Source organism: Spea bombifrons, chromosome 4 (assembly GCF_027358695.1).
Source record: "Spea bombifrons isolate aSpeBom1 chromosome 4, aSpeBom1.2.pri, whole genome shotgun sequence".
Classification (NCBI taxonomy): domain Eukaryota; kingdom Metazoa; phylum Chordata; class Amphibia; order Anura; family Pelobatidae; genus Spea; species Spea bombifrons.
The window spans coordinates 11,772,651-11,800,445 of NC_071090.1; the positions used below are offsets into that span (position 1 = coordinate 11,772,651).

General features: G+C 37.2%; 1 protein-coding gene across 1 annotated transcript in view; it reads right to left on the bottom strand.

The window, feature by feature from the left end:
* Nucleotides 1-27,795, bottom strand: part of GABRB2 (gamma-aminobutyric acid type A receptor subunit beta2) — a 147,552-nt gene that overhangs the window by 29,564 nt on the left and 90,193 nt on the right. Inside the window, exon 5 of the mRNA XM_053464720.1 lies at nt 21,783-21,865. Within this exon, the coding sequence (XP_053320695.1) occupies nt 21,783-21,865 (83 nt within the window). The remainder of the gene's footprint in view (nt 1-21,782; nt 21,866-27,795) is intronic.

Here is a 27,795-nt window from a genome sequence, read left to right on the forward strand (position 1 = left end):
TGACCCTATAGTTTTAGACAGTCCAGCCAAGAATTACCTATAAATTGAACCCTTTGTAATAACATGTTCCATAGAATATCTCAACCAATGGATAGACAAATTAATTTAATTTCTATCTCCTCCAATTAGTGTTTTTATCATTACACTGTGTCAAGATTGAATTTGGAGCGTAAGAGCAGAGGATAGTCCAAAAACACCGTCAGGAACAGTCCAATAGGTCAGGGGCCGGCAGTGATCAGAGAAAACGGTAGTCCAAGCTAGGGTCAAGAAACAGACAAGCGGGGTAGACAAATAGGAGAGCCAAGGGTCAAATACCAGAGAATCCAAAAAGGGGTCTGTAGAAAGGCGAGCAGAGAAGAACAGGAATCTGGATCCAAGGACATACAGGAACCAAAGTTCTGGTACACTGGAGTAAAGTGGTCATAGTCTGAGGGGTTTTTATAGTGCTGCAGGTATCTACTCCGCCCCTGTGTTGAAGAAGCTCCTCACTGGATTGGTTGCCAGAGAGGAGTGATTCCACAGCACCTGGTTCACTGTTTATGTGTATGATCATTATTGGTGGATAGTTGGTGGTGGAGGAAGGCTTCACCTCCCCTTCACAGGTGTGCAACATTATGCTGATGTCTGGGCAACACCTGGAAGTCCTCCCTGGGGTTTGCTGGAACTTTAGGCCACAGTTTTGGCCTACCGCGCTACCCTGATCACGGGTAGACGCCGCTACTACAGACCGCGGCTTGGGCCTACTCAGCGATCGCTTTTGGAAGTGACAGAGGACAGCTGGGGAGAGCAGGTAAGGGTGAGAGGGGTGAGAGGGGCATGACACACTGACCGTATGTTTCAGCCAAAAGCAATACCCACAGGTACAAAAACTGTCATTATATTTCTTGAACCCACATTTTATGATGCAGCACTTATGGACTAGCAAAACATGTTCACGATTGCGTTATTGTGAACTTGTGTTACAGATGATCCACTTAATAAACATTGAAAAAATGTAGTAAAATGTCAACACATTTCGCACAAAATAACTTGCTGGATCATTTATAAAAGCTTCCCTTCTATATCACTTTGACAAAAAATGATTTGAATGCAGCTGCTCTTGACAGGCGATGTTTGCTCGGTTCCCATTTCTCTGTGTACGCTAGCAAAACATGACAGATGTCCATTTCAAGCTTTTACTATAACAAAATGCAGAGGTTTAACTACTTGGTTATCCTAAAACACTGAATGTTTGTGAATGCCCTAAAAGCTACAAAGAATTATATTCCAGTTAAAATGATAAATTAACGTCTTAGAGTCACCTTAAGGGCAAAGGCCACACATGATCAAACCCAGTCTGTGTTTTTTTTTTAATTTAAATAGTATATTATAAGTTATAAAACTCTACATTTTCAAGCACTGACATCCACCGCAGCATTTTTTAAATTTCACCACCCTAGAATGTCATTCTAAATTCCCATGGCCCTTCAGCTATGATTGAATTAGAATCCTACTGTCAACTTAATGACCATGTGCCCTTCATTGCCATCAACAGTCGTGGAAATCGAGAACCTGTCAGTTGTCTTTGATATTCCATTGCTGGGACAATGTAATGTCCCTGAACAAAATGTTCACAGCCTGTATGTGATGTCTGAAGTCACACATATATGTGTATCACATATGGTTAATCTTGCATGGAACCCTCTGTGGAGACAGGTATGTTCCTGCCTTTCTACAGACAAATCTGAGAAATACAAACAGAGGTAAGGAAAAGAAAAACAATCAAGGAGGAATGATGGGCACAGAAAAGTGTAAAAGAAACCTGAATAAAAACAGAGAATGTAGACTGTATACGAGTGATCAAATGTGTATTATTGGGTATATACGTTAATGCCTAAATATCTATGTGCCAGCCCGCTAATGAATCCCTGGCCTAATAGTCCCTGAATTGTTTGGTGTGTATATGATGATGAATGATACAGTTTGTAGTGGCTATGCATTGGGATTTGATTGGCGAGGATACTTCCGCGTTTGAAGAGAAAAGTGTTAATTGGTAACATTAGTAAATCTTTGTAAAATGGGAATAAGTATTATACTGCACAGAACCAAAGATTGGATTAGAAGCTAAATTATCTATAGGGTTTTAGCTATAAACTAGACCTTAAGAAGCAAGTTACTGTATTTTCTATGCTACTTTATAATATAATAATCATGTATTTGCTCATATACTTTAGGATCATATTTGAAGGTTAACCAAAACGTATGTTGTGTGTGCTTCTCACACTCACTCTAAGCCTCAAGCAATAAGGCAGTACCCAATCTCATGCTGATGAGTCCCATGAGTGGTCATCTGGCTTTTGCACCACTGTCCCAAGCTCTGTTTAAAGTCTGTCTGGTATATTTACTCCAAGCGGTCCATGTAAAAAGTGTATGAAGAAGTAAAACGGTGATCATTGTTAACCTTCTTTGCATTTGTCTAACCAGAATCTCTTGCAGTGGTGGCAGCACTACAAGTTTAGGATTCAATGTAGATTTGATGCGTCGATTAGTATTTCATAATGCCTCTACTAGCTCCTTAATTTTAAGTTGTCTTCCATCACCTTTACTCCCACCATAACTTATGTTGTGTTGGGTTTTCATAACAAATATGTTACAGGCTTTATTTTTCCAAGTCATATAATCATATCCTCTTAGATGTGCCCTTGACTAAAAAGGTTTTTCAAATCGAAGATTGAAGAATATGTTTCATGTAATTGTTGCTATAGTTGCTATAGTCCACAGTACTTGGCCTGAGGTTATTATGAATGGTTCCCAAGGCCTGAATAGCATATCTCAGTAATATGAGCATTGCTGGAGGTCAATGCTGTATAAATCTACATAATTTTTTATTACTGGTATGACCATAAGACAGCATTTGCGTGATCATAAAATGATGTGGAACAATAGCAAGGAAAATTGTGTTCTGCAAAAGCTATGCCTACACAGTCAGGACTATATACCAGCATAATTACTATTTTAAGCAATGCATTTGAAATTAAAATGGGTTATATATAATATATAATTGGCATATATATTATTTATAATATATATATATATATATATATATATATATATATATATATATATTATTTATAAATGAAAATAAAACAAAACAAAAATCATGACAGAACAAGAAGGAATGAGAAAGATGGCACTATACCTGAAAAATTTATCCATCGACGTTTGGCAGAAAGAAAAGTGTGTTTTAAGGGAAAAGCCAATTCAGAGACAACAGAGTACATCAAACGTGGGCATTTGTATAAAGTGATGTTAAGTGAGGTGAGTAAAAGCAAAGGACACGGATGACCTCATGCTTCAGACTAGAAGCACAGACAACGATTACTTTTATAAGGCCACTCTCAACAGATAGACGAGCACAGAAGCCACTGGAACAGAAAGTGATTTTGAGTAAATGGAACACATAGGGGGAACGTTGCTTCTTGAAGCAAAGAATGTGTTGGGAAACATATAAGGCAGGTGCAACACAGACAGAATGCACGTGTAAAGTAAAGAATAGGAAAACACGGCATTTGAACACGATCTTAAGACACTTTACTGTGTTATTATCATTACAAATTATTCCACAACGTCCACACTGTGAAACAGATTTAGTACAATAAATAAAATGATAAAATAGGATATACATTTTGTAATTCTCTATTCAAAAACATCATGTTAAAGGTACACTCTAGCCATCATATGCACTTTAATGCATATGAAACTGAGAGACCTCCTTTAACGCACTGTACACAGTGTTCTTCTTGAAAAAGCATGGGGGGGGAGTTCTGCAGAACCCCCATATGCATTTGCCCTATTGCTAGCACTCAGCTATTTTCTCTCCAGGAAACATCTTTGGCTGAACACATCTCCTGGCATGTGATATACTTACAGCCAGTTGGCACCAGCGCTGGCTCAGCAAATATTGGAAGACCTTTTAAGCACTTGCGCAGAAAATGTTCCCATTGATTTCAAAGGAAGCGCTGCCCTTCCACTGATTGGCTGATTAAAGCAGCCAATCAGTGACAAGAATAATCAGACTGATGAAGAGACCAGAATCTGCAGCGCTGGATCTGCTGCTTCTCCTCAATGTTAGACTCTCATTTTATATAAGCTCAGAAAGACCTTTAATGGGCAATATTGGTGAGGCTGTCTGGGGCAAACTGTCCCTGTAAGACCATACATATGTGTTACATATTTATACTGGCACCAATCTATGCCTTGTTATAGAGGCTACTATTTGCCATTGATATAATTGTAGAACAATAGAAATACAAAGAATTTCGCTATATAATTGAACTGCTCATAAAACTGAAATTGTACACTGTCCAGAAAAGAAACAATAAATATACTCTTTAAGCACAAAGATATTTTCTAGAATAACCTTGTAGAATCAGCTCAGTAAACTGCAATAAAATCAGTCAACACGTATACAAAAGAAACTTGCTATGGTATTTTATTCAACTTCAGCCTTCTTATTGTAATGTGTTCCCTTGGAAGAACATGTTGTATTTATATTACATACAAAAGGATTCAATTCCATTAGTGGAGATAAATGAAACTGTGTATTGTAAAAACAGCATTGTACAATATTTTAAATTAAGAAACTACCGTTGAATTGAGTAAGGCTACAACAGAGTTACAGCAAACTGAACAATGTAATTCTACTGCAAGAATATAGTTTTTAACCCCTTTGGGTGCCAAAAGATAGCACAAAGGATTTGCATACAAATAATTTGATGTATTTTCTTTATGCACAAGTCTACTAAGTATACCTTATTTCCTTCTTAGCACACCTCATATGAAACAGACAAATTTCTTAAATCTAAATAAATAGGCAGATATAAGCCATAGCGTGATGTGACACCTCTGAAAAATTACTATTCACAAAACAATAACTTATTAAGATGTGTTTTTTTAGAGCAAAGCAGGTCCATTGATCTTCAAATCAAAGATTTACCAGATTCCTATAATCTGCAGTGCAGTTGAAGAATCTTTATTCATCTTTTAATAATTACCATACACCTATTAATTATTAATATTTTACATATTTCTCATACTTAATATTTTTTTCATGTGATTCATCATCAAAGTAAGGATACTAGGAGATGTGTGTTCCAATCCATGTTCCTTACCACTGCTCATATCCTAAAATACCTTTTTTCAAAGCTTCTATTGCTTGACTGGATTCTTTGATGCTGGTCAAGTCTTTCTTAGTCTCTTTAGCCACCTCATTGTGCATTTATTGTACAATTCCACTAGAAGACCACTGGTCCAAAGGTCTGGTAGGCTTGTTCACTAACCAGATTGTGGAATAAATCATTTTTAACCTCAAAATGCGAAACACTCTCTCCTGTCTTATAAACTGCAAAATCCATATTGTCAGACTTCAGCTGACGTCATATGCCGGCGCTCAGCATGAAGCGCCGGCACCCGAGACAAACGCCTCACGCTCCCAACACTGCACTCTGGGCAGTGCTGAGGCAGGCGGCGGCGGCAGCAGCGGCGGGGAGCAGAGGAGTCCTGGATTTCTGTCAGTCAGGGGGGCCCAAGAGTTGCCGAGCGGTCGTTTTCAGCAACCGCTCGGCACCCCTTGGGCCCCCCTGACTGGCAGAACTCCAGGGCCCGGTCGCAGTCGCAGTAGTTCCGCCACTGAAGTTATCTCTTCCACCTTCTCTGTAAACAGCTTTTAACCTGTCTCCAATTGATGAAGTGTAAGCTTGTGAGCAAGGCCCTCTTCTCCTTATGTATCTATCTCAGTTGAATTGAGTTTGTCATAACTAAGTGCAGCATATGTCTGATGCTTCCGATGACCCTGTTAACTCAAGTATATTTTAGGTCTTGTAAACTATATCTTCCATCATTCATGTCAGCATTCATGAACAAAGACATTTCTTTCGGCAACATAATTCGGATAGAAGCAATCACTCTACTTTCTTTCAATTTCAAAAAGCTGAATGTTATTAATAGAGTTCACTTTTTTTCTACTAAGGTACATTTGAGCAATAATTTAATTTCAACATTGCATTAAGCCAGTAGCAATTCATATGATGGAAGGACTACATTGAAGAGATGAAGCTTTTTAGGATGAAAAGCATACTACTTTCTCGATGTGTGTATAATCAATACTGCAGACATTAAAGAAGTAATATTGGCTCCCTATTTACTTTTATTTAAAGTTTATGAATATTTCTACAAAATGAAAAATGTCTTTTTTTTATGAAGCTTGCAATGACACTTTCAATATGAAATATTATGCTATACTAACTGAGCAACAATAAAAAAAAGTTATATGAAAGATGTGGTTTAGAATAAGAAATGTAAAAAATCTGTAAAAGATACTCCAGATTGTCAATGTACAATGAGATCTCTCTATACTGGTCATTTTGCTTTTTTTTATGTGAACATGAAATTGTTAATATCAGTTCTGTCACTTTTGGCCATAGATTTTAGCTTCCTTTAGTTCAACATTTAAACTAAATACCAGAACAAATACACTGATTGCAAAACATAAAGCACAGGCCATAATTGGTCCTAATTTATGAATGTTAAAACCTGTAATGAAAAGCTCCCTTTTAATTCTTGCTGATGCTGTTATCGGCCTATGCATTAGATTTTGTGTTGATCAATCAACTATCCTGTGGGTGAGACTATGAGACTGATTATCTCCAATTTTCCTAGTGAGCTCTGAATTCCCAATTATCAGCATCTAAGCACTCATGAGAAGAGGACCATTCAATGTGACTAGCAAGGGTTCCTGGCAAAGGGAATGAGGTACTGGGTTGTGCTTTTGTACTGCAAATTCCCATATTATGGATCAAAAGTAAAGTCACGAGAGATATTTTCTCTTTTTCGGACCATTTTCTGTAAACCCTAGAGATGGTTGTGTGCAAAAACCCCAGTAGATCAGCAGTTTCTGAAATACTCAGACCAGCCCGTCTGGCATCAACAACCATGCCCCATTCAAAGTCACTTAAATCCCATTTCTTCCCCATTCTGATGCTCGGTTTGAACTCCAGCAAGTTGTCTTTACCACGTCTACATGCCTAAATGCATTGAGTTGCTGCCATGTGATTGGCTGATTAGCTATTAAACAGGTGTACCTAATAAAGTGGCCAGTGAGTGTATATACAAATGTAGGCACACAGTATGTGTGTGTCTGTGTTTGTGTATATACGCTATCGTTTTCATCTGAGAAACATTACCTAACCTAAGGCTAAGCAGAATTCATAATGTGTGTATCATGTAACCACTAGCTCATCCTATTGATTTTCCCTGAGACAGTATGCTAGCAAAATACACTTCACGGTGAAATACAGTCCTGTCTGGAGCATCGCCCTTTATATTTTTAATTCTAATTACACCATTTCACCTTGCTGTTAGATTATGATGCTTCTTCCAATCAGAATTATACTTGAGTGACCTAGAAACATCAAAAGGAAATGTATTTCTGTGTGCTTAAGCATACTTTATCTCAGCATTTTGATGATTTATGTGTCATTTTATTTTAGAGATAATTTGTTAGACAGCTTACTTTATGGGACCATCATGAAAAGTACAATAAATAAAAGTAAACACTTTCAAACGAGAAAGAGACAGAGAGAAAGTTACTTTATTGCAGCATAATAATCAATGTAAAATAATGATAGCTGTTATTCCAGTGATGCTCAGGGCACTTGATTTTTTATGCGTTCTCATTCTTATTCTTCAGTGTCAGTGATGTATTTAGAGCTAAACAAAGGTAATCCCTGGATTCCATACACACAGACATTGTTTCCTTGAAATATATATATATATATATATATATATATCGTATTTGCTCGATTATAAGACGAGGTTTTTATCAGAGCAAATGCTCTGAAAAATACCCCTCGTCTTATAATCAGACCTTAAATAGGTCTGCTTATCAGACGACTAAGATCCAGATCCCCCGCAGCTGCAGGGGACCAGGATCCTCCAGAGTGGCATATAGGGGTATAAGGCATTTCTGGAGGCAGAGTGGCACATAGGGGGTCAAAAGGCATATCATGGGGCACAGTGGCATATAGGGTTAAAAGGCATATCATGGGGCACAGTGGCATTTAGAGGGTTAAAAGGCATATCATGGGGCACAGTGGCATATAGAGGGTATAAGGCATTTCTGGGGCAGATGTGCATAACTGGGAGGGCAGGTTGGAAAATAGAAGGAAATGAAACCAAAAAATTTTTCTCAATCATAGCTTTTATTAAAAAAATTTTTTAGATGAATTAACATTTACTGGTAAAACTTTTTTCCTATAAGGTCGTCTTATATTCAGGCTTTTTCTTTTTTTTCCTAAATTAATATTCAGATTTGGGGGGTCGTCTTATAATCGAGCAAATACAGTGTACATATACTACAGTCATCATTACCCATTCCTCAATTAGACTTGCCAAGCTGTAAATCAGTAAACCTACTAATAAAAACATAAGCTATGTAAGGTTTTATAATCATATGGTATTCTTAATCACATAATAATATTAGTCTAAAGAGCGACTTGTTTACAGGGGTGAGCCTAAGGCTGGTGGCACCTGAGCTTACCCCATCCCATAATGAAAACATATGCACATACTAACTTGCAAACTCACCCTAATATCAACTAACTCTACCACCACAACCCTTACACATAATCTCCCTCCCTTTTCTCACTAGCAATACTACTCCAAGGCTTACCCCCTTCACTCAAGAACCATAAGCCAACATCCTAACATCACAAACTAACATACACACTAATGCTAACACCATATACTACACCACACATACAAGCTCTTATACCACTGTACAAGCTGACACACACACACATTGAATTGTGCCTTCTCATGCAAGCCATCCAACGTGGTATATCTCATAATGTGTATTCACTGTCCTAATTTAGCTCTACACATAGATGAAAAAAAACAGTAAAAAAAGATACAGCCTTTATATGGGGATCCATACACAGCAATCATTTGCATAGGACAAAGGACCTTTGGCCCATGCTCAGGAGGGCACTGCACTCTCAACTGTCCTGCACCTAGGTACCTTGCAGAGGGAATGAGGGCTGAGAGAGAATTGCGATGAGAGATATTTGTAGGGGTTTATAGTGTTAATGTATGTTGTTAGCATGTGTGTGAGCAAAAGATGTTAGCATGTGTCTGCACCAGTGTACGCTGTTAGCCTGTGTGTCTGTTACTGTATGGCGTTAGAGCATGTGCGTTAGTGACTGCACGTTTCAGAGTGTGTGCATGTTAGTTCATGATGTTACCATGTGTGTTACTGTATGGTGTTAGAGTATATATGTTAGTGTATGGTGTGAGAGGGTGTCTCAGGGTGTGTGTATATGCTGTTAGAATGTGTGTTACTGTACGGTGTTATACTCAGGGCCGGCCCTACAATGGAGCCTACTGGGGCAATTGCCCCAGGCGGCACTTTAGAAGGGGCGGCACTTTGCCGCCCCAAGCGCTTTTTTTTGGTTTTTTTTTTAAGCGGAGGAGAGAGAGAGAGGGGCACCGAGCGGTTTTCGCTTACCCGCTCGGCGCCCCTCTCTCTCCTCTGTGGCGAGTCTCCCTGTTCGGTCTCGGTGCCGGCTTGTAATGCAGAGCGCCGGAAGTGACGTCAATTTCCGGCGCTCAGCATTACAAACCAGCACCGTGGCAGAGCAGGGAGACTCGCCGTAGGACTGTTTAAAGGTAAGTACGGGGGGGGGGTAGATTATGGCGTCGGCGAAGTTTAAAATGCGCCCCCCCCCCGGTGTCGGCGGGGGCGGCGGCATTTTAAACTTCGCCCCAGGCGGCGTTAAGTCTTCGGCCGGCCCTGGTTATACTATTTGTGTTAATGTATGGTGTGAGTGTGTCAGCATATGATTTAGAATGTGTGTATGTCAGAAAAAAGTGTGATGGTTACATGATGTTGTCTTCCATGGGGGGGGGGTGCAAGTGTCAAGTCTTCCTGGGCCTCACTAGGGACGGCCTACAAATCTATGCTGTATCTTTACTACATCACACACTTATATTCAGCAGTGAGAAATAGCCATTTGGAATTTGGTGATGTGAAGCTATAAACAAACCCTTAATACTGTGTTGGCATGTTGTGCAACCCTGTGAGACAGGTAGAGAAGCAGTTTCCAAAGAGACGTAAAGAGACACAGAAAAGGGTAATTTAAACAGGGAAACCAGAAAAATAAAGATACACAGAAAGGTACTATACAACACAGAGAAGTGGGATAAGAAGGCATAGAGATGAGTGAAACGAGACGGAAACACACAAATACAGCAAAACTACAAAGTCTGCTCAAAGCACTGGGTGATGTCTGATAAAAAAACTTCTTTGGAAAGGGCACATCCCTTGAATTTAAATCCAATAAGGTACTCTGCGATATATAGAGTATAATTTTTAAGTGGATATTTATCTGAAATTATTAATTAAAATAGGATTTGGGCAATTTTTTGTACCAATTGAAAATGTTAATATTGAAATTTCCAATCATAGTGGATATGATTATGGGTACAATAACAAAATATAACATATAAAATATACAATATCTCTAATATAGTCAGAGCATTCAATATACTGTGCCTTTCTTAACCTCTTGCTTTAATTCCGATATTGGTTTGTGCTGCATGCCTGACTTGAACTGAACTGATAAGTTTTCATAATAACCACACATTTACTGAAGTGGCTATTTCAGATTGATGAAATATGATGAGCAGAGAAAAGCAGTCTGGATCTAAATTATTTTTTCACAGAACAAATCTGGCTAATGTGCCTAACATAACTAATCCCATCAAATTCTAGCCGTAAAAAAAAACAAAAAAAAACACTCAATAGGGCTTCATTGTTAACAAGCTGTTCTTCGCAAACAACTTTATCTGAATTTTACGCTAGCCTATTTTGCAATTACCTACTGACAAAATATGTTTGGGGGGCCTAGGAGATAATAAATGTATCAAATTAAATATGTTATCCATTTCCAAAACTTGAAATTTGCAGTAATAGCTGGAATTAAAGGAAACAACCCAAAATCAACCATGTTTTTTTACTGGTGATATTCTAAAGCCATACCCAATTCTCAATAACCCTGCCATCCTGGGTAGCTGTCCCACTGTCCTGCTTTTGTGGGTATTGGGTAGCATGGGCCCGGGAAGGTGACAAATCAAACAGCAAAGAACTCCACTGTACCCCCGAGGTGGCCCCCTTGTGATGGTAGTGTCGGGAAGTGGCTACTAAGGTATGGCTGGGGGCATGTCTCCTGCCCAACTCATTTCCTGAACAGCCCCACCACTCTCCACCTCTTGTCAAACCACCCAAAACAAAGGTCCCACTTTGGACACCTGAAATGCTGCGGTATGTAATGCCAATCTATAGGTGGGCTGGAGGGGATTTGTGCTACTAATTTGTTTTTGCAATAAACTGTTTTCTATTTTCAAGAAACTAATTTGTAATAGATTTAATTTCAAATGAAAGTTAAGTTGAATGTTAGATATTTTTATATACATATAGGTATATATATCAATTTAGGTATGGTGGTGAAAGAGAACTAAGAATTAGGTAACAGCAGGCATTATTAAACACTCGTCTACAACCACCACACAAGCCAGAAGACTTGCTTTTCCCAGAGAAATCATAGCTCTACCATCACTGCAAGGAATTATGGGTATATGCAAACAAGGTTAGCAATGATCACCTCTTTTGTCTCTATATCCACATAATGCATGGATCCCTTAAGACCAAATGTCCGCTGTACTAGACAGCCTTTAAACAAAGCCAGAGAAAAAGGTACAATAGTCAGATCAAATCATGGACAGCTGTTTAGTCTTTGCAATGTGTTATAAATGTAATTACTAACCAGTATGCCAAACTAGATCAGTGACTGTGTAGGTTAAATCAACCAAGCATCTGATTCAGCTATGTTTTTGCAACAGCTGGGTTCATTTTGTAAATGTTATAAAATGTTAACTGCCCAAACATCTGCAATACAAAGTAGAGTAATCATTTTTATAAAGCTTATTTTTGGTATTGCATGCCACAATAACACATTTCTGCAACTAGACTGAAGAGTGGAATATTAATGCAATGATTAACATATTTCTACTGAGCACTGAGTTGCTAACTCATCTTATTATGGTCTTCCAAATAACAAAATTAGTTTGTGTTTCAGCCGGTTTATGTTGACATAGCAACCAAGCCATCAGCTAATACTGGCCTAGGCTAACCAGACCTAGAGCGGCAGGTTGAGGGGCAGTAGCTCCTTTGAGCGGTCAGGCTCCTTGTAGTATCACTGCTCAATAGGATGGTTAAAAGGCAGATCATTGATCTTTCCAACCACCACGAACACTATAGTGTACTTCGCTGTTTCGGCCCCATATTTAATTTTCGCTTTGCGCTGTGGAAGAGGAGGTGGCCAATGAGTTCAAACCCATGGCGCAGCTAAGATAGTAAATACAGCTCTGAACCAAGCTATACACTATGGGTAACTCTACATTATACTAGTTTGGTAGAAGGACAAACTAAATGTTCTTTCTATCCATCAAAATGTATGTAACTGAACACACTTACTAGCCTGTTGTGATGAAATAAAATATTCTATCCCATTGCATAATAAAAATAAAATGTTAATAAATGCCACCACAATGCATAGATACAGGTCACAGTTTTTTAATCACAACTCAATATTTAGTATATAAACCACAGTATTTAGTGTGCCAATGAGATCTGTGTAGTGCGCTTCATGCTTAGCACCGGAATATGACGGATAATCCCGGCACTAAAGCTGCGACAGAGCAACAAGACAAAGGCCTTGCGCTCCCACCACAGAACTTCAGCAAGGTAAGTGAACAACAAAGGGGGGGGTAGATAATGACAAGTGGGGAGAGGGGGAAGATAGTGAGAAGGAAGAAGAGGGGGTCGATAGTGAGAAGGGGGAAGAGGGGGTCGATAGTGAGAAGGGGGAAGAGGGGGTCGATAGTGAGAAGGGGGAAGAGGGGGTCGATAGTGAGAAGGGGTGAGGGGGTAGATAGTGAGAAGGGGGATAGGGGTAGATAGTGAGAAGTTGGACAGGGGGTAGATAGTGAGAAGGGGGGAGGGGATATATAGTGAGAAAGGGGGAATATATAGTGAGAAGGGGGTAGTAAGAATATTGAAATATATAAAGATTGAGAATGAGTGAGAGAATGAATTAATGTGTGGATGAATTGTGTGAATAAATGAGAGAATGAATGAATGAGTTAATATGTATCCATTTATATTTTATTGATTGATTGCAAGCAAATATATCTCGATATTGGATTTTTCTTATAATAATACAGGTTATTGATTATAGATAATGGGAATTCAATATGTACAGTGGATATAAAAAGTCTACACACCCCTGTTAAAATGCCAGGTTCTTGTGATGTTAAAGAATGAGACAAAGATAAATCATGTCAGAACTTTTTCCACCTTTAATGTGACCTATAACGTGAACAATTCAATTGCAAAACAAAACTGAAATCTTTGAGGGGGGAAAAAAACCTCACAATAACCTGGTTGCATTAGTGTGCAGACCCTCTTATAACTGGGGTTGTGGCTGTGTTCAGAATTAACCAATCACATTCAAACTCATGTTAAATAGAAGTCATTACACACCTGTCATCATTTAAAGTGACTGTGATTAATCACAAATAAAGTTCAGCTGTTCTAGTAGGATTTACCTGACATTTGCTTAGTTGCATCTCAGAACAAAAGCCATGGTCCGCAGAGAGCTTCCAAAGCATCAGAGGGATCTCATTGTTGAAAGATATCATTCAGGAGAAGGGTACAAAAGAATTTCCAAAGCATTAGATATACCATGGAACACAGTAAAGACAGTCATCATCAAGTGGAGAAAATATGGCACAACAGAGACATTACCAAGAACTGGACGTTCCTCCAAAATTGATGAAAAGACGAGAAGAAAACTGGTCAGGGAGTCCTACAAGAGGCCTACTGCAACATTAAAGGAACTGCAGGAACTTCAGGCAAGTACTGGCTGTGTGCTACATGTGACAACAATCTCCCATATTCTTCATATGAATGGGGTATGGGGTAGGGTGGCAAGAGGGAAGCCTTTTCTTACAAAGAAAAACATCCAAGCCCGGCTGAAGTTTGCAAAAACAAACATCAAGTCCCCCAAAAGCACGTGGGAAATTGTGTTATGGTCTGTTGAACCTTTTGGCCATAATTCCAAAAGGTATGTTTGGCGCAAAAACACTGCACATCACCCAAATAACACCATACCCACAGTGAAGCACGGTGGTGGCAGCTTTGGGGCTGTTTTTCTTCAGCTGGAACTGGGGCCTTAGTCAGGGTGGAGGGAATTATGAGCAGTTCCAAATACCAGGAAATTTTGGCGCAAAACCTTCCGGCGTCCGTTAGGAAGATGCAGAGGAAGTTCACCTTTCAGCACGACAACGACCCAAAGTACACATCCAAATCCACAAAAACATGGCTTCACCAGAAGAAGATTGTTTTGGAATGGCCCAGCCAGAGCCCAGACCTGAATCCAACTGAACATTTGTGGCGTGACCTGAAGAGGGCTGTGCACAGTAGATGTCCTCGCAATCTGACAGATTTGGAGCGCTTTTGCAAAGAAGAGTGGGCAAATATTGCCACGTCAAGATGTGCCATGCTAATAGACTCCTACCCAAAAAGACTGATTTATCTTTGTCTCATTCTTTAACATCACAAGAACCTGGCATTTTAACAAGGGTGTGTAGACTTTTATATCCACTGTATGTATTTGTAAGCATAAATGCGTGGAAAAACATTAGTGTAAGTGTAAACATTATGCTAAAAATGTAAACTACTCGCATAGGATATTATGAATGGACTAATTGGGTGAATATATTAGGTCATTTATTTATTTTTAAAAATGTTGTACTATTGTGTCATGTGTTTGAATTTATGTAATAATTAATATTTTATAATTTAATTGAGAAATAAATATCCAACATGAACATACATTCTGTTACTCAAGCAGTGTTTTTAGTTACAGATATTTAAACATTTTACCATAATATAGCTGACAAAGTCTCACAAAAAAAATGCGGAAATGTGTAGGGTCTTCTAATTTGTACAATTGTTGCCATGCTGATTTAATCAAATTGCATTCATGTAATAGGGTGATTAAACCGGCCATGTTTTCCATTTATAATTTGCACATATTGCTGACAAGCACTGGGAAATTGAATCCCTACAGTGTGCAGGGTGAAAAACTAAGCAATCCTTTCCTTAAGTTTATACATCCAGATACTGCAGTGTCAACAAAAAATTCTTCCCCAGGGAGTAAAGGGGGGTAACAAAAGTTGGGGTTGAGTGAACCTAACTTGGATGTCAATTATGTATACATGAATGTAAATGGGGCCTTTGAAATGTGTGTGTATGTGGCGGTATGTCAAGAGCGGGGACCTCACAAGCATGTGGCATAGGTACAGTACCAAGCTTCATGCACACTGTAATAGCGAGGCAGGTCCCCCCTCTGCCAGAAGGAGTTACTGACGGATACAATAAAATATCAATTGGACTGAACACTGTTACATCAAAAGGAACGTATTGCTTTCTAAGGTATCAGCACATATGCCAGAGGATGGACTATTGATATTAAAAACACAGCAGCCTTATCATCCCCCCTAGTTACAAGAGGAATCCTTGGTGGTCAGTTGACTTCTAAAAAGAATTGCTAAAAATAAAACGGTACAAATATCTAGTTCAAATAATCATTAATTATGTATTATCTATCGAAGACATAATAATGACACATGGCTCCCAGCACTAGCATAGACACAATGTATTCTCATTTAAAAATATTCCAAAAGAGGGACGCTGCAACATACTCTGCATAAAAATATATCATCATATTCAGCATTTTACTAAAATAGTAAAGTTTGCAAATGTTAACGCTCAAGCAAATGAAAATAGTATAGTTCATTCCTTTGGCTTGATGACTGTTTTGTAACCTTTTTATAATACTATAAAGCAAAATATTAAAACATAAAAATGTCTAAAAGAAGCTAATGTTTATGTGCAGAGAACAAGCAAGACACAATATGAAACATTTGTTAAACTTCTGAAAAGTCCTATACTATTTAGAAAGAGGCCATTACTAACACAATGTTCCGTAATTCTTCACCTCTTTGGTGCATTTGGTGCAGAGGAAAATAGCATTTATCTGATAATTCCTTCCTTTTATTCCTACAAAGAAATTCAGAAATCCATTTGATAGGATTTATAAATAGTTATAATAATAATAATATTTTACTATTCCTTTTTATGTTTTGCCTGACTTTTGCCTGAGTTTGTCTACAGTATGTAAGTTCCGCAAGAAATAATATTAATGTTTCACAATTTGCATAATAAAGTAATGCATACAATTTCTGAATTTCAGTTTTGCCCTGCAACAACCCTCTTACATCCCACCCATGAGCTAAATGATTCCCTTAACAGCACTGCTTATATATCAATTATATTGCATACCTTTGGCTTGCCCTATGATGTAAGAGCAAGCGAGCCGTGCAACTGACTTTTGTCTGTTTTTTTGTCTGTTCTTTTTTAAAGTGCGTTACACTTTGGACTCAAACCTTGAATCATTATTTTCCATGTGGTTTTTGAATGTTTTACAATGCCCAGGCAGACACAAAAAAATATTAACCTATATAAAATGATGCTTAGACTTTTATCATGCCATCCATTGCACTGAACAATATTCTCTAGAAAGTAACAGAAGGTCCCCTGGGAATTAGGTTATTTTTACCACTGGATAAGTGTTCAAGTGTGATTTATTCAAGAAGGGTGTTGCGGTACCTTTCTCATCTCATTAAGAGTACTTAAGTTTGCTCCTTGCTGTCAGCCTTCATAACACTGGCGTGTGCACTCATATCCCAACTTTCTGTAGTTTGCTCGATTATAAGACAAGGTTTTTTCCAGAGCAAATGCTCTGAAAAATACCCGTCCTATAATCGGGGTCGTCTTATAATCAGACCTCAACTAGGTCTGACTATGAGACTAAGATCCATCGCTGCAGGGGACCTGGATCCTCCTGCCCCCCCCAACTTACAGGTACTTCTGAGTCCCCAGTGCTTGGTCTGGGCAGCGTGTAGAGCTCTACTCGATTTGCGTAGAGCTCTACACGCTGCTCGGACTAAGCACCGGGCAGCGTGTAGAGCGCTACGCGATTCGCATAGACAACTTCTGCTGCAGCCGGGAGGAGGTGCGGTTAGCAGCGGGGTTGTCTGCGTTCATCGCAGACCTTCCCCCGGCTGTCAGAGATCAGAGTTCCCTGACAGCCGGGCAGGGTCTGTGCGATGGACGCAGACAACCCCCGCCGCTAACCGCACCTCCTCCCGGCTGCAGCGGAAGTTGTCTACGCGAATCGGGGAAGCTCCGGTAAGTTTGGCGGAGGGAGGGGGAGGGAGTGTGAAATGGGGGGCATAAGGCATTTCTGGAGGCAGAGTGCTCTGTGAAATGCCTTTTAACCCCCTTAATGCCACTCTGCCTCCTGAAATGCCTTATACCTCCCTATATGCCACTCTGCCCCGTAATATGCCTTTTAACCCCCTAAATGCCAGAGTGGGCACATAGGGGGTCAAAAGGTATATCATGGGGCACAGTGGCATTTAGAGGGTTAAAAGGCATATCATGGGGCATAGTGGCATATAGGGGGTATAAGGCATTTCTGGGGCAGAGTGGCAAGCCTGGGGGAAGATGTGCATAACTGGGGGGGCAGGTTGAAAAAAAAAGGAAATAAAAACAAAATATTTTTTTCAATCATAGCTAAATTAATATTCAGATTTTGGGGGGTCGGCTTGTAATCAAGCAAATACGGTATTATTAAACACTCGTCTACAGACACCAGACAAGCCAGAATGCTTGTTTTTTCCCTCAGAAATGTCATGGCGCTGCCACAACCACAAGGGATTCTGGGTAAGCGCATGCAAATAAGGTTAACAATTATCACCTTTGCCTCTATATTAAGTGGATATAGAGGCAAAGGTGATAATTGTTAACCTTATTTGCATGCCTAGAGCTTTTACATAAAAACAATTTTGAGTTTGCTATTCTGAAGAAGCATCCGCTGATATGAACCATGCCTTACAAAAAAAATAAATCTCAGAAGACATACATAAAGCTAGACAGGACTTCAAAGTAATCTCAAATTCACTAGTCCACATTTAGACAAATTGTTTATAAACGGAGACGATTTATTACTGTGGCTGCTCTTCCTAGATGTGGACACCCTGGCAAGGTGACTCCAAGGGCACAACAGAAAATACTCAATTAAGTAAAAAGAAACCTAGAGTGATAGCTAAAGGCTTGAAGGAATCATTGGAGCTGGTTATGATCTATTTTCATGAGTCTACCATACGCAAAACATTAAACAGGCATGATGAGTCCACGGCAGGACACCACAGAGGAAGCCACTGCTCTCCAATTTAACGCTTTTTACCAGGAAGTTTGCCAAAGAACACCTTGACACTCCACAACTCTAGTAGGAAAATGTTTTGTAGACTGATGAAAAGGTTGAATTTTTGAGAAGATGTTCTGTATGATGTAAAAAGGGCACCACATACTCACATGAGAACATCATTGCAATGGTGAAGTATGATGGAGGGAGCATCATGATTTATGGCTGTTTGCTGCCTGAGGGCCTGGAGAGCTTACCCTCATCGAGGGGACACTGAGTTTATCAAGATATCATACAGAATAATATATCTGCCAGCTGAAGCTCAGTAGAAGTTGTGTAATACAGCAGTACAGGGGCCTAAAAAATTAAAATAATTGCTCCCAATTTTGTTTACTGGATATGTTCAATAAAGACATGAACGATTCTCTATATATTCAATAATGTGCAAAAGTTTTAGGCAGGTGTAAAAAAATGCTATGAGGTAAGAATGCTTTCAAAAATAGACATGTTGATAAATAAAAACAAAACCGAAAAGTACACAGTAATACAGTAATAAACTGTATAAGACAATATGTACCGCTCTGAATGCAGAGCGTCAGGATAACCCGATCATCTGTCCTGGGATCTCGCGTCCAAACCAAAAAACATACAAGGTAGAAAAATGGGGAGAAAAGTCCAGCGCTATGGGGAATGAGACCGTCATAAAATAATCCAACCGACACTGCTGGAATCCAAATGTGGCAAGGCTTGATCAAGCCTATGATTAAGAGCCATGCGGCTAGAAACGTGTTAGGCCAGACTTCTGCTCCCCGCAGTTTGTCCCTATCTTGTTTATCATTACCAGTAAAGTCATGAGGCATTTGGATTCCGGTCGGTTGGATTATTTTATGACGGTCTTATCCCTCACAGCGCTGGATTTTTCTCTCTATTTATGAAAATGCAAAGTGAGTGAACAGAAGAAAAATCTAAATCAAATCAATTAGATTTACCTCCCTTCACCTTCAAAACAGTATCAATTCTTCTAGGTACACTCGCACACATTTTTTTAAGGAACTTAGCTTGTATGTTATTCCAAACATCTTGGAGAACTAACCAGTTCTTATGTGGATTTAGGCAACCTTAGTTGAAGCAACCTTAGTGAAGCACTCTATACAATCCTAAACAGACTCGATGATGTTGAGACCAGGGCTCTGTGAGGGCCATACCATCACTTCCAGTACTCCTTGTTCATCTTTACACTGAAGATAGTTCTTAATGATTTTGGCTGTGTGTTTGGGATCATTGTCATGCTGCAGAATACATTTGTGGCCAGTCAATTGCCTTCCTGATGTTATTGCACGGTAGATACGCACCTTCCTGTTATTCTCAGTATTGAGAAGACCATTAATTCTGACAAATCCCTAACTTAATTGAGAGCAATGCAGCCCCAAACTTGCAAGGGGCTTGCAAGGAACCTGCAAACACTTATACTTGCGCCACTCTTCAGTCCTTCGGCGAACAAAAGGCCATCTGAATACAAATATTTCAAGTTGTGACTCTTCAGCCCAGAGAACCTGCTGCTATTTTTCTGCACACCAGTTCATGTGTTTCCGTTAATGGTTGAGTCGCTTGGCCTTGTTTCCACATTGCAGATTTTTGGCCGCATTTCTCCAAGGCCATTCTTCCTTTTCCTTATCTCTCCTTACTTTGCTTTACTCTCTTATCTGCATCTCCTTCTCCTTCCTTATTTCTCTGCTTCTACTACCTCTCTTCTCCACTCGCCTCCTTCTATCTCTTCCCCCTTCTTCTCTCTCTCTCTCTCTCTCCTGCCTCCCCTACTTCTTTCTCCATCCTTTCTTCTCTCTCTTTCTTATTACTCTCTTGTGAGTAGGTCCCGCAATAATGGGCGTGCATTTGACATTACAGCACACTATTTTGGTGAAATTATTCAATGCATTTCAGGATTACGTAACAAGAAAATTGCCAATATGGTTTTTCAATTATTATAGAAAGTATAATAACACAAAGGCGCTACATGTATTGCCTGTAGCTTGTTTTCTTTAAATGTCACAAACCATGTTTGGACGCTTAACCTATGAAAACATAGTGATATAATCGTACTGACACAGTTTTATGATGAAACATGATTTATAAAGTTTCAGCTATACAGTATATGAGAATGTGGATTCAAAAGCATTATCTGGAGCAGGTGTGTCAAATTCTAAACCTTGAGGGCCATAAACAAACAAGGATTGTACACTATGTCACATTTATCACATGTAGCTCTATCAAAATGGCTGAAATATATTACATTATTTGTGTTTACAGACTGACATACAAAATGTATGGCCTGCTTGTGGATCTTTAGGAGTTTTTTTTAGGATATTTAGTCTTCCAGATAACTCCCCTGATGGAATCAGACTGAGAAGTAAGCACATCAAACCATATCACATGAAATTACAACTGAAAAACAAGAACAGACTATCCGGATATCCATATATATATTGAGTTATATAACATCCAGAATATTTCCATAAACGAATTGGGCCAAATTCAATGCCCAAGAGAAATCTATCATAGGTAATGGAATAATGATCCTCCTAAAGACTGCAATGGAGAAATATGAGATACAACAGAGCTATGCTGGCCCAGATTCACTGAGAAAAATACACTTCCATTAAAGCCTATGTAATAACTTGTTATAGATTGTGTCCATGGTGTTAAATCCTGATCATTATTTTACATAATTATGTATAAAGTGCCATCCGCGATCTCAACCCAGAAAGAAAATTCTAACAGCCCTGGCATACTGGAATTGTAATCCTAATTTAACATGGAAACATTATATTCATCTTTCTAAAGCCTCCTATTTCCTGTTTTAGAGACATCTCATAGAAGGTATCATATGAACTTTAAATCATTGAAAATATTCTCATACATTTCTGAGCCCTAATAATCTGTACATTTTTTAAATATCATTTGTAATTACAGAATACAAAAAAGACAGGTGTTTCATTTAAAAAAAAAAAATTCATACATATGTTTGATATACATATATTAATTATAATATCAATTATAGCAATTTTGTAACTGCACACTCTAAGCATTAAAACATATTATAAATCCCATAAGATAAGAATTTTTTGTAGTTAATATAACTCGCACCAAGTTTGTAGTTACTCATAATGAACATGTTTTAGTACAGTGAATAACCTTTTTATTTAATATATTTGCAGAATTCACAGATTGCATTCTTAACGAAAACAACTTCTTCTTCTTATTATTATTATTATTACCTTATTAACACATCTATATCAGATATTAATATTATGACGCGTTACATACAACATTATCATTACTAAAATTATTACTTACAACTCTCGATTTCCAATGTGCAGTTTTGTTCATCCAGTGGATATCTTCTAAGGTCCATCATACATGCTGCTGTCGTCGTAATCCTAGGAAAGAGGACAGACAAATTTATCCATGGTTATGTAGTAAGTTTAAGCAATTCCGTTTCTATATTTGCAATTCTGTATAGTGGTGAATATAAAAAAGGACAGAAACATTTGTAGATAATTAAAGAGTATAATTATTGTATTCTTGCTGTGTCATTCCATAAGTACCCAAATTGGATTGTGTGACCCAACTTTGAAACTTTCTTGACCATCATCAAGAGACTGGTAATTTAAAATTATGGTTTCAGATTTTTCTACGTAAAAACATTGATGTCTGTTGTATGATTGCAGATTGATTTGCATCTTAAGGGTTTAATTGCACCATGCCTGATCAAACATTTTTACTGGGGTAGAAAAAAAAGATATGTGTCCATATTTTAATGGATAGATGTCTGAGATATTTTCTCAATTTGAGTTCCAGAAATATCTGGGAACAAAGTATGAAATTAATTCCTACAAAAATGCTTTTACAGATCTAACTGCAAAATGTAGTCCATTCTAATAATCCATTATAATATGTACAATAGAAGACAATTAGACAAAAAAACACTATAACTGCATGATTTGAGTACAAAAGTCCATAATAGTGAAATATGTGTAACCATTAGCCTTCATAAGTCTTCATCCTGAGAAGTATCAGTTACCTTTCATGAGTCTTGCATAACATTTTAACTGAGTATGCATTTTACTTTTTCTGGTTAAAAAAACTATTATATTCCAATTCTGGTGTACACAGGTTTGTTTTAAAACAACACTTCTATTAGACTAGCTGACAAGAGGTGTAAATAGTCACAATGAACTATCAACAGTACAGATTGAATACGTTAACCCTTTCCAACAGTTCTATGCAGACCCTACAATTTTGCTCTGATACATTAGCTGTGCCTGTATGAGAAATTGCCATGTTGCTCAGTTTAAAATGTGTTTTTTGTAAGACTACCTACTAGTTACTATCAACACTCTACATTACAAAGCAATAATTATATCATTAAACAACATGATGCCAAGTTTCCTTGCTGCTCTCGTTTTGTATATCGTACATACACGCATATATTGAAGACATTAGACCTTTCGTTTACGCTACTTGTCATCCCAAGGTCCATCATGAGACACATTATGCAGTTCTTTATAACTCTAAAGATTAATAAATTTAGATTGGATGCATGGTTAAGAAACACGCCAGTTGATTTTTATAATCTCCTTACTGCCTAAATAATCCTCCTATGGATTTTGCATATGATCTGGTAGCCATGTCCATTCATGTTGTGCATATGTACATATTATAAATGTCTCTGGGTTTTCACTGTCTAGTGTTAGGCTTGCAAGTATATTCGTAAAAGTTGCTATTCTAAATAACATGTGGTCAAAGTTTTCCTGAGCTGTTCAAATAAAATGTCTTATGTATATGAAACATTTTCATGCTAAATCCGCATAATATATGTGCTATTTAGGGAATAACAGTGTTAATATGTATAAGCCAGATGGTACTTAGATTGTGAATGTATATATAGCACATACATCAATGTATTATGTGGATATGTCAAGGAATAAAACTAGCATACTTGGAAAAAACAAGCCATTGACATAAGTTAAGACTTGTGCTCATACTTTGGAAATTTAAAGTATAAGCGCCACAAGACCCCACAATACTTGTCTACTGATTTCATGTAAGCATTGATTTGAAGATGTGTTCTTAATGTGGAAGATAAAGTGCACCAAAGACCAAATCTATGATCTTCAATTATAATTAACCCCTTAATGACAAAGCCCGTACATACGGGCTCAAAATGCAATGTTTTCAATGGGTTTAGGGACCGCCCATTGTCCTTAAGGGGTTAACTTGACTTTTTTGTTAAAAAAAACAAAAACTCAGTCTTATATAATAATATATTCATCATAATGCATTTTTGCTGCATTGTAGTTTAAGCATCCACTCACAACTTCATAGTTAAATCGTTGTTACTTTAGACATTCAATAGGACACTCAGTCCCGATTGTATACAATTATTATAGTTACATTTTCTGGTTATCCAGTCTGTTCTAGTAAAACGTCACTATTTTAGACATCTGACTTCCAGTCTTTTTAGCGGCACAGTCACATAATGTACTACTATTATATAAATTGTTCTGTAGTTGATATAAACAGCTCTATAGGTAAATGCTGCCAGAAATTCACAAGTAACTTAAAAGAACATTAAAGTATTTAAATAAAGCTTGGACTTTCCATTCATATTGTGGCTAAAAGTTGTTACCTATTATGATCGTACATTAACCCCTTAATGACAAAGCCCGTATATGTACGGGCTCAAAATGCATTGTTTTCAATGGGTTTAGGGACCGCCCATTGTCCTTAAGGGGTTAAATCTGCATACCATACAATAGTATAATATAAAACACGATTATAATAATTACAGAAACCATTTTTTTTACACTACAAAAAGAATAAACAGGAAGCATTTGTGGTTTCTGGAAAAGTGCCTTGATGTGGTTTCAAATGACTAAACACTGCAAATCTGGCTAGATGTAGCTTAAACTATATTTAACGTGTTGTTACTTCACACAAAATAAGAACAATTAAATGTGGATATTTAATGACCTATACATAACTAAAAACATTTTTATACATCAATGTCTATAGACATCTGCTATAAATAAGACAAGACAAGTGCTTTACGTACATGTACAATGTAATTGTATTTCATTGTATTTCATTTCAGTTTCTTTTGAAGAAATAAAAAAGGTTAGATTACGGTACAAAAACCAAACCTACAAAACAAAACAATCACTCCTCTGTAGCTTTAACATGTCAAAGCATATATTAAATGTTACGATTAGTTTTACCCAATCAGAAAATGACTGACATTTTATTTGTTTGTATTTTAGGTACAACTAAAGGAGTATAGGATCCAAAAGGTTATATATTGTTATACAACATGAAGACATTTTGCGAGAAAATGGTATTGCAATGACAAAGCTAGGCCGCCAGTTGTGGATGCAACTAAAGAAACATCATTACATAAATGTATTTATGATATCTTATAAGCAAATAACTATAAATTACGGATGAAAAAATACATTTTCATATTCTGCACCATATTGTTTTGTTATACGCTCTCGCACATGCATTTTAACGCGCTTCATATCTACATAGTGATAACTATGAGGTGAGTTCAGGCCGTCTCTAAATCTCAAATATCAACTCTGGTCAAATTTCAGGTTTATGCAAAATGATTCAATGCGAACAGATGGAAATCTAAAGAATATAACGTTATATAAATGGTGGTTTTGATAAAGAGGATTTTGTAAAAGAAACAAATTATATATTCATATTTAATAATGATATCTTTTTCATTTTTCTTCTCTCAGTGTCTGTAAGGACTGATCTATTTTGTATTTAAGCTGATTTGTAGAGTAAACATTAATTCTCAGACTTTTTGGATATTATGTATGCAAATCCTAAGGAATTCACCTGGAGAATTAACTTTTTTTGCTTTCTCTTTTTTAATCTGGTATTCCCTATGTATATTCATTATTTTTTAAATGCATATTTTTTATTAAAAAAAAGTCATTTAAAACGAAAAATAACAGTAATAAACATATAACACATTAAAAGCAGACATATTAACAATTATCATGCTTCCTGTTTGTAACCAAGCCATAACCAACAATAACCTGCATCTCCCGTTAAATACTTAAATCTAACCGGCTCAATTGCGGAATGAATAGTGATTAACGGCACATCATTTTCATTGATGAATGTTCCATTATTCAGCATGCAGTATGTAAACCTCCATTAAAAATGCTAAGATGAAACTGAATCTATTATTAAACTGTAGCAGGTGCTATTTCCTCTAACAATTTCATATTAAGTTGTCTATTTCACGAATGCATATCCTTTTAGAAATGAATTCCTCTAGTCAACTTCTTGAGTGTTCATTTACACTTGTGCTTTAAAAGTGTTTTAAAGTCTCTAACTTCGTTCATGGATCGATTCAGCAATTAAATGCGGAGGGTATTATCCACTGGCATTGGATAACTGCTAGAAACTCTACGGTGTGCCGCCGCTCGCAAATGGAAGAATTCAGCCCGAAAGAATAGTTATCCATAGTGTTCCTAACTCTCCACACACATACGAGTTTTTACTATTTTAAAATATAGAAAGGAAATACGTGAATGGTCATGGGGAAGCATTAACCCCTTAAGGACAATGGGCAGTCCCTAAACCCATTGAAAACAATGCATTTTGAGCCAGTACATGTACAGGCTTTGTCATTAAGGGGTTAAGAAACATGCACATCTGATATTTAGTATAGTATTTTAGTGTACCTGGTATATGTAATAAAATATAGACAAAAATAAATAGACATTCATTAAATTTTTCTTTTGAAAAATAATTTTAAATATACGGGGCATTCTTCTGCCTAGTTTAAGTTTAGAGGAGATTATGACATCATGAAATATATCAACTCTCAAAATTAGTAATTTACCTCATGGTGCACTTGTGAGAATAAATATATTTGATCAGTAAAGCGTTTAATCCTAGGAACAGGAGGAATTTTTAGATAAGACAGAGCAGCAAATAAAATGTTAGCTTCAGTGAGTAGACATTTTCTAATATACAATAATGCCAATATTTCTGGATTAGGAACATATGGCTTGGAAAGGATGACACATGGCATATTGGCAGTGGATATGAAGCATGTCCTTTCAATCAGAGCGCGCAGTTGGAATTTTTTCATGCCTAGCTTAATGATCGCAAATGATATACAGAAATGTATCTTTCTACATGCATCTGAGAGTGACACATAACCATGAGTAAATATGACTGAATTGTATTACATTTATATAATAGTAATATAATAACCTTATGGTTTTTTTTCAGATATTTCTAGGTTTGCTTGGTTGTGATTCTATTATGAACAATTCACATTAATCATTCATACTTATCTTCCCTGGACCATGTGTTTTACTCATGTATTGCTACCACCTCTCTATTTTTATTTATATGTTTATCAATCATACCATGAACTGATTTCATCTAAATTTGAAATAGTGAATATATATGTGAAGTTAACTTTCGAGTTTATTTAAATCAATTCACCAATTAAATTGAATTCATAAGAACACTGGCACATTTAGCTTCCGGAAAGTCAATTTAAAAGGATCAGCAACATAGTCACCCCCGTATATGCTATATCAGAGTGATGTGTGTTGCTTTAACAATGGTCATTCTGTGAATCCGAATTTATAGTAAAACTGTTTCAGTGTTTTTAGCAGCAAATACACACATTGCACCACTAAATTGTTCAGTGGTTAAAATAACCAGTTCTATAGATAAATGCTGCCAGAAATACTGACCTTAAAGTAACCTTTTTTGAGCTTTCTGTTTTTAGTCATTTTATGACTAAAGCAAAAATGTCCCTATGATCATACATAAAATCTGCATATCATAGAAAACAGGATTATAATTATTACAGAAATTTTGTTTTGCAGTACAAAAAATAAAATAAAATTTTATACATCAATATATATAATATGCCTTTAGACCTTTGCTACAAATAAGGAAACTACTTTATTTAAAAAACCCTAATTAAATTAAAATAATAGTATTTTAATGAAATGTACGTAACATACATATTTAATTTTAGTTAAAAGGCCAAACCTATTTTCAGTTTCTCTTGAGGAAATAGAAAAGGATAGATTTTGCTAAAATAAATTGTCCTACAAAACAAAGCAATCCTTCCTCTGTAGCTTTAATATGTCAAAGCTATATAAAACATTAACAGCACGGGCTGTTTTTTATTTTTTGTATCCTTCGTGACCAAGGCTGTTTTAACACTTTTGCGGTGCTCATGTTAAGCTGTAATTTTCTCTTTTCCCATATCGTGTACCCACACAAGTTTTATATTATTTTTTTCAGGGCAAGAAGG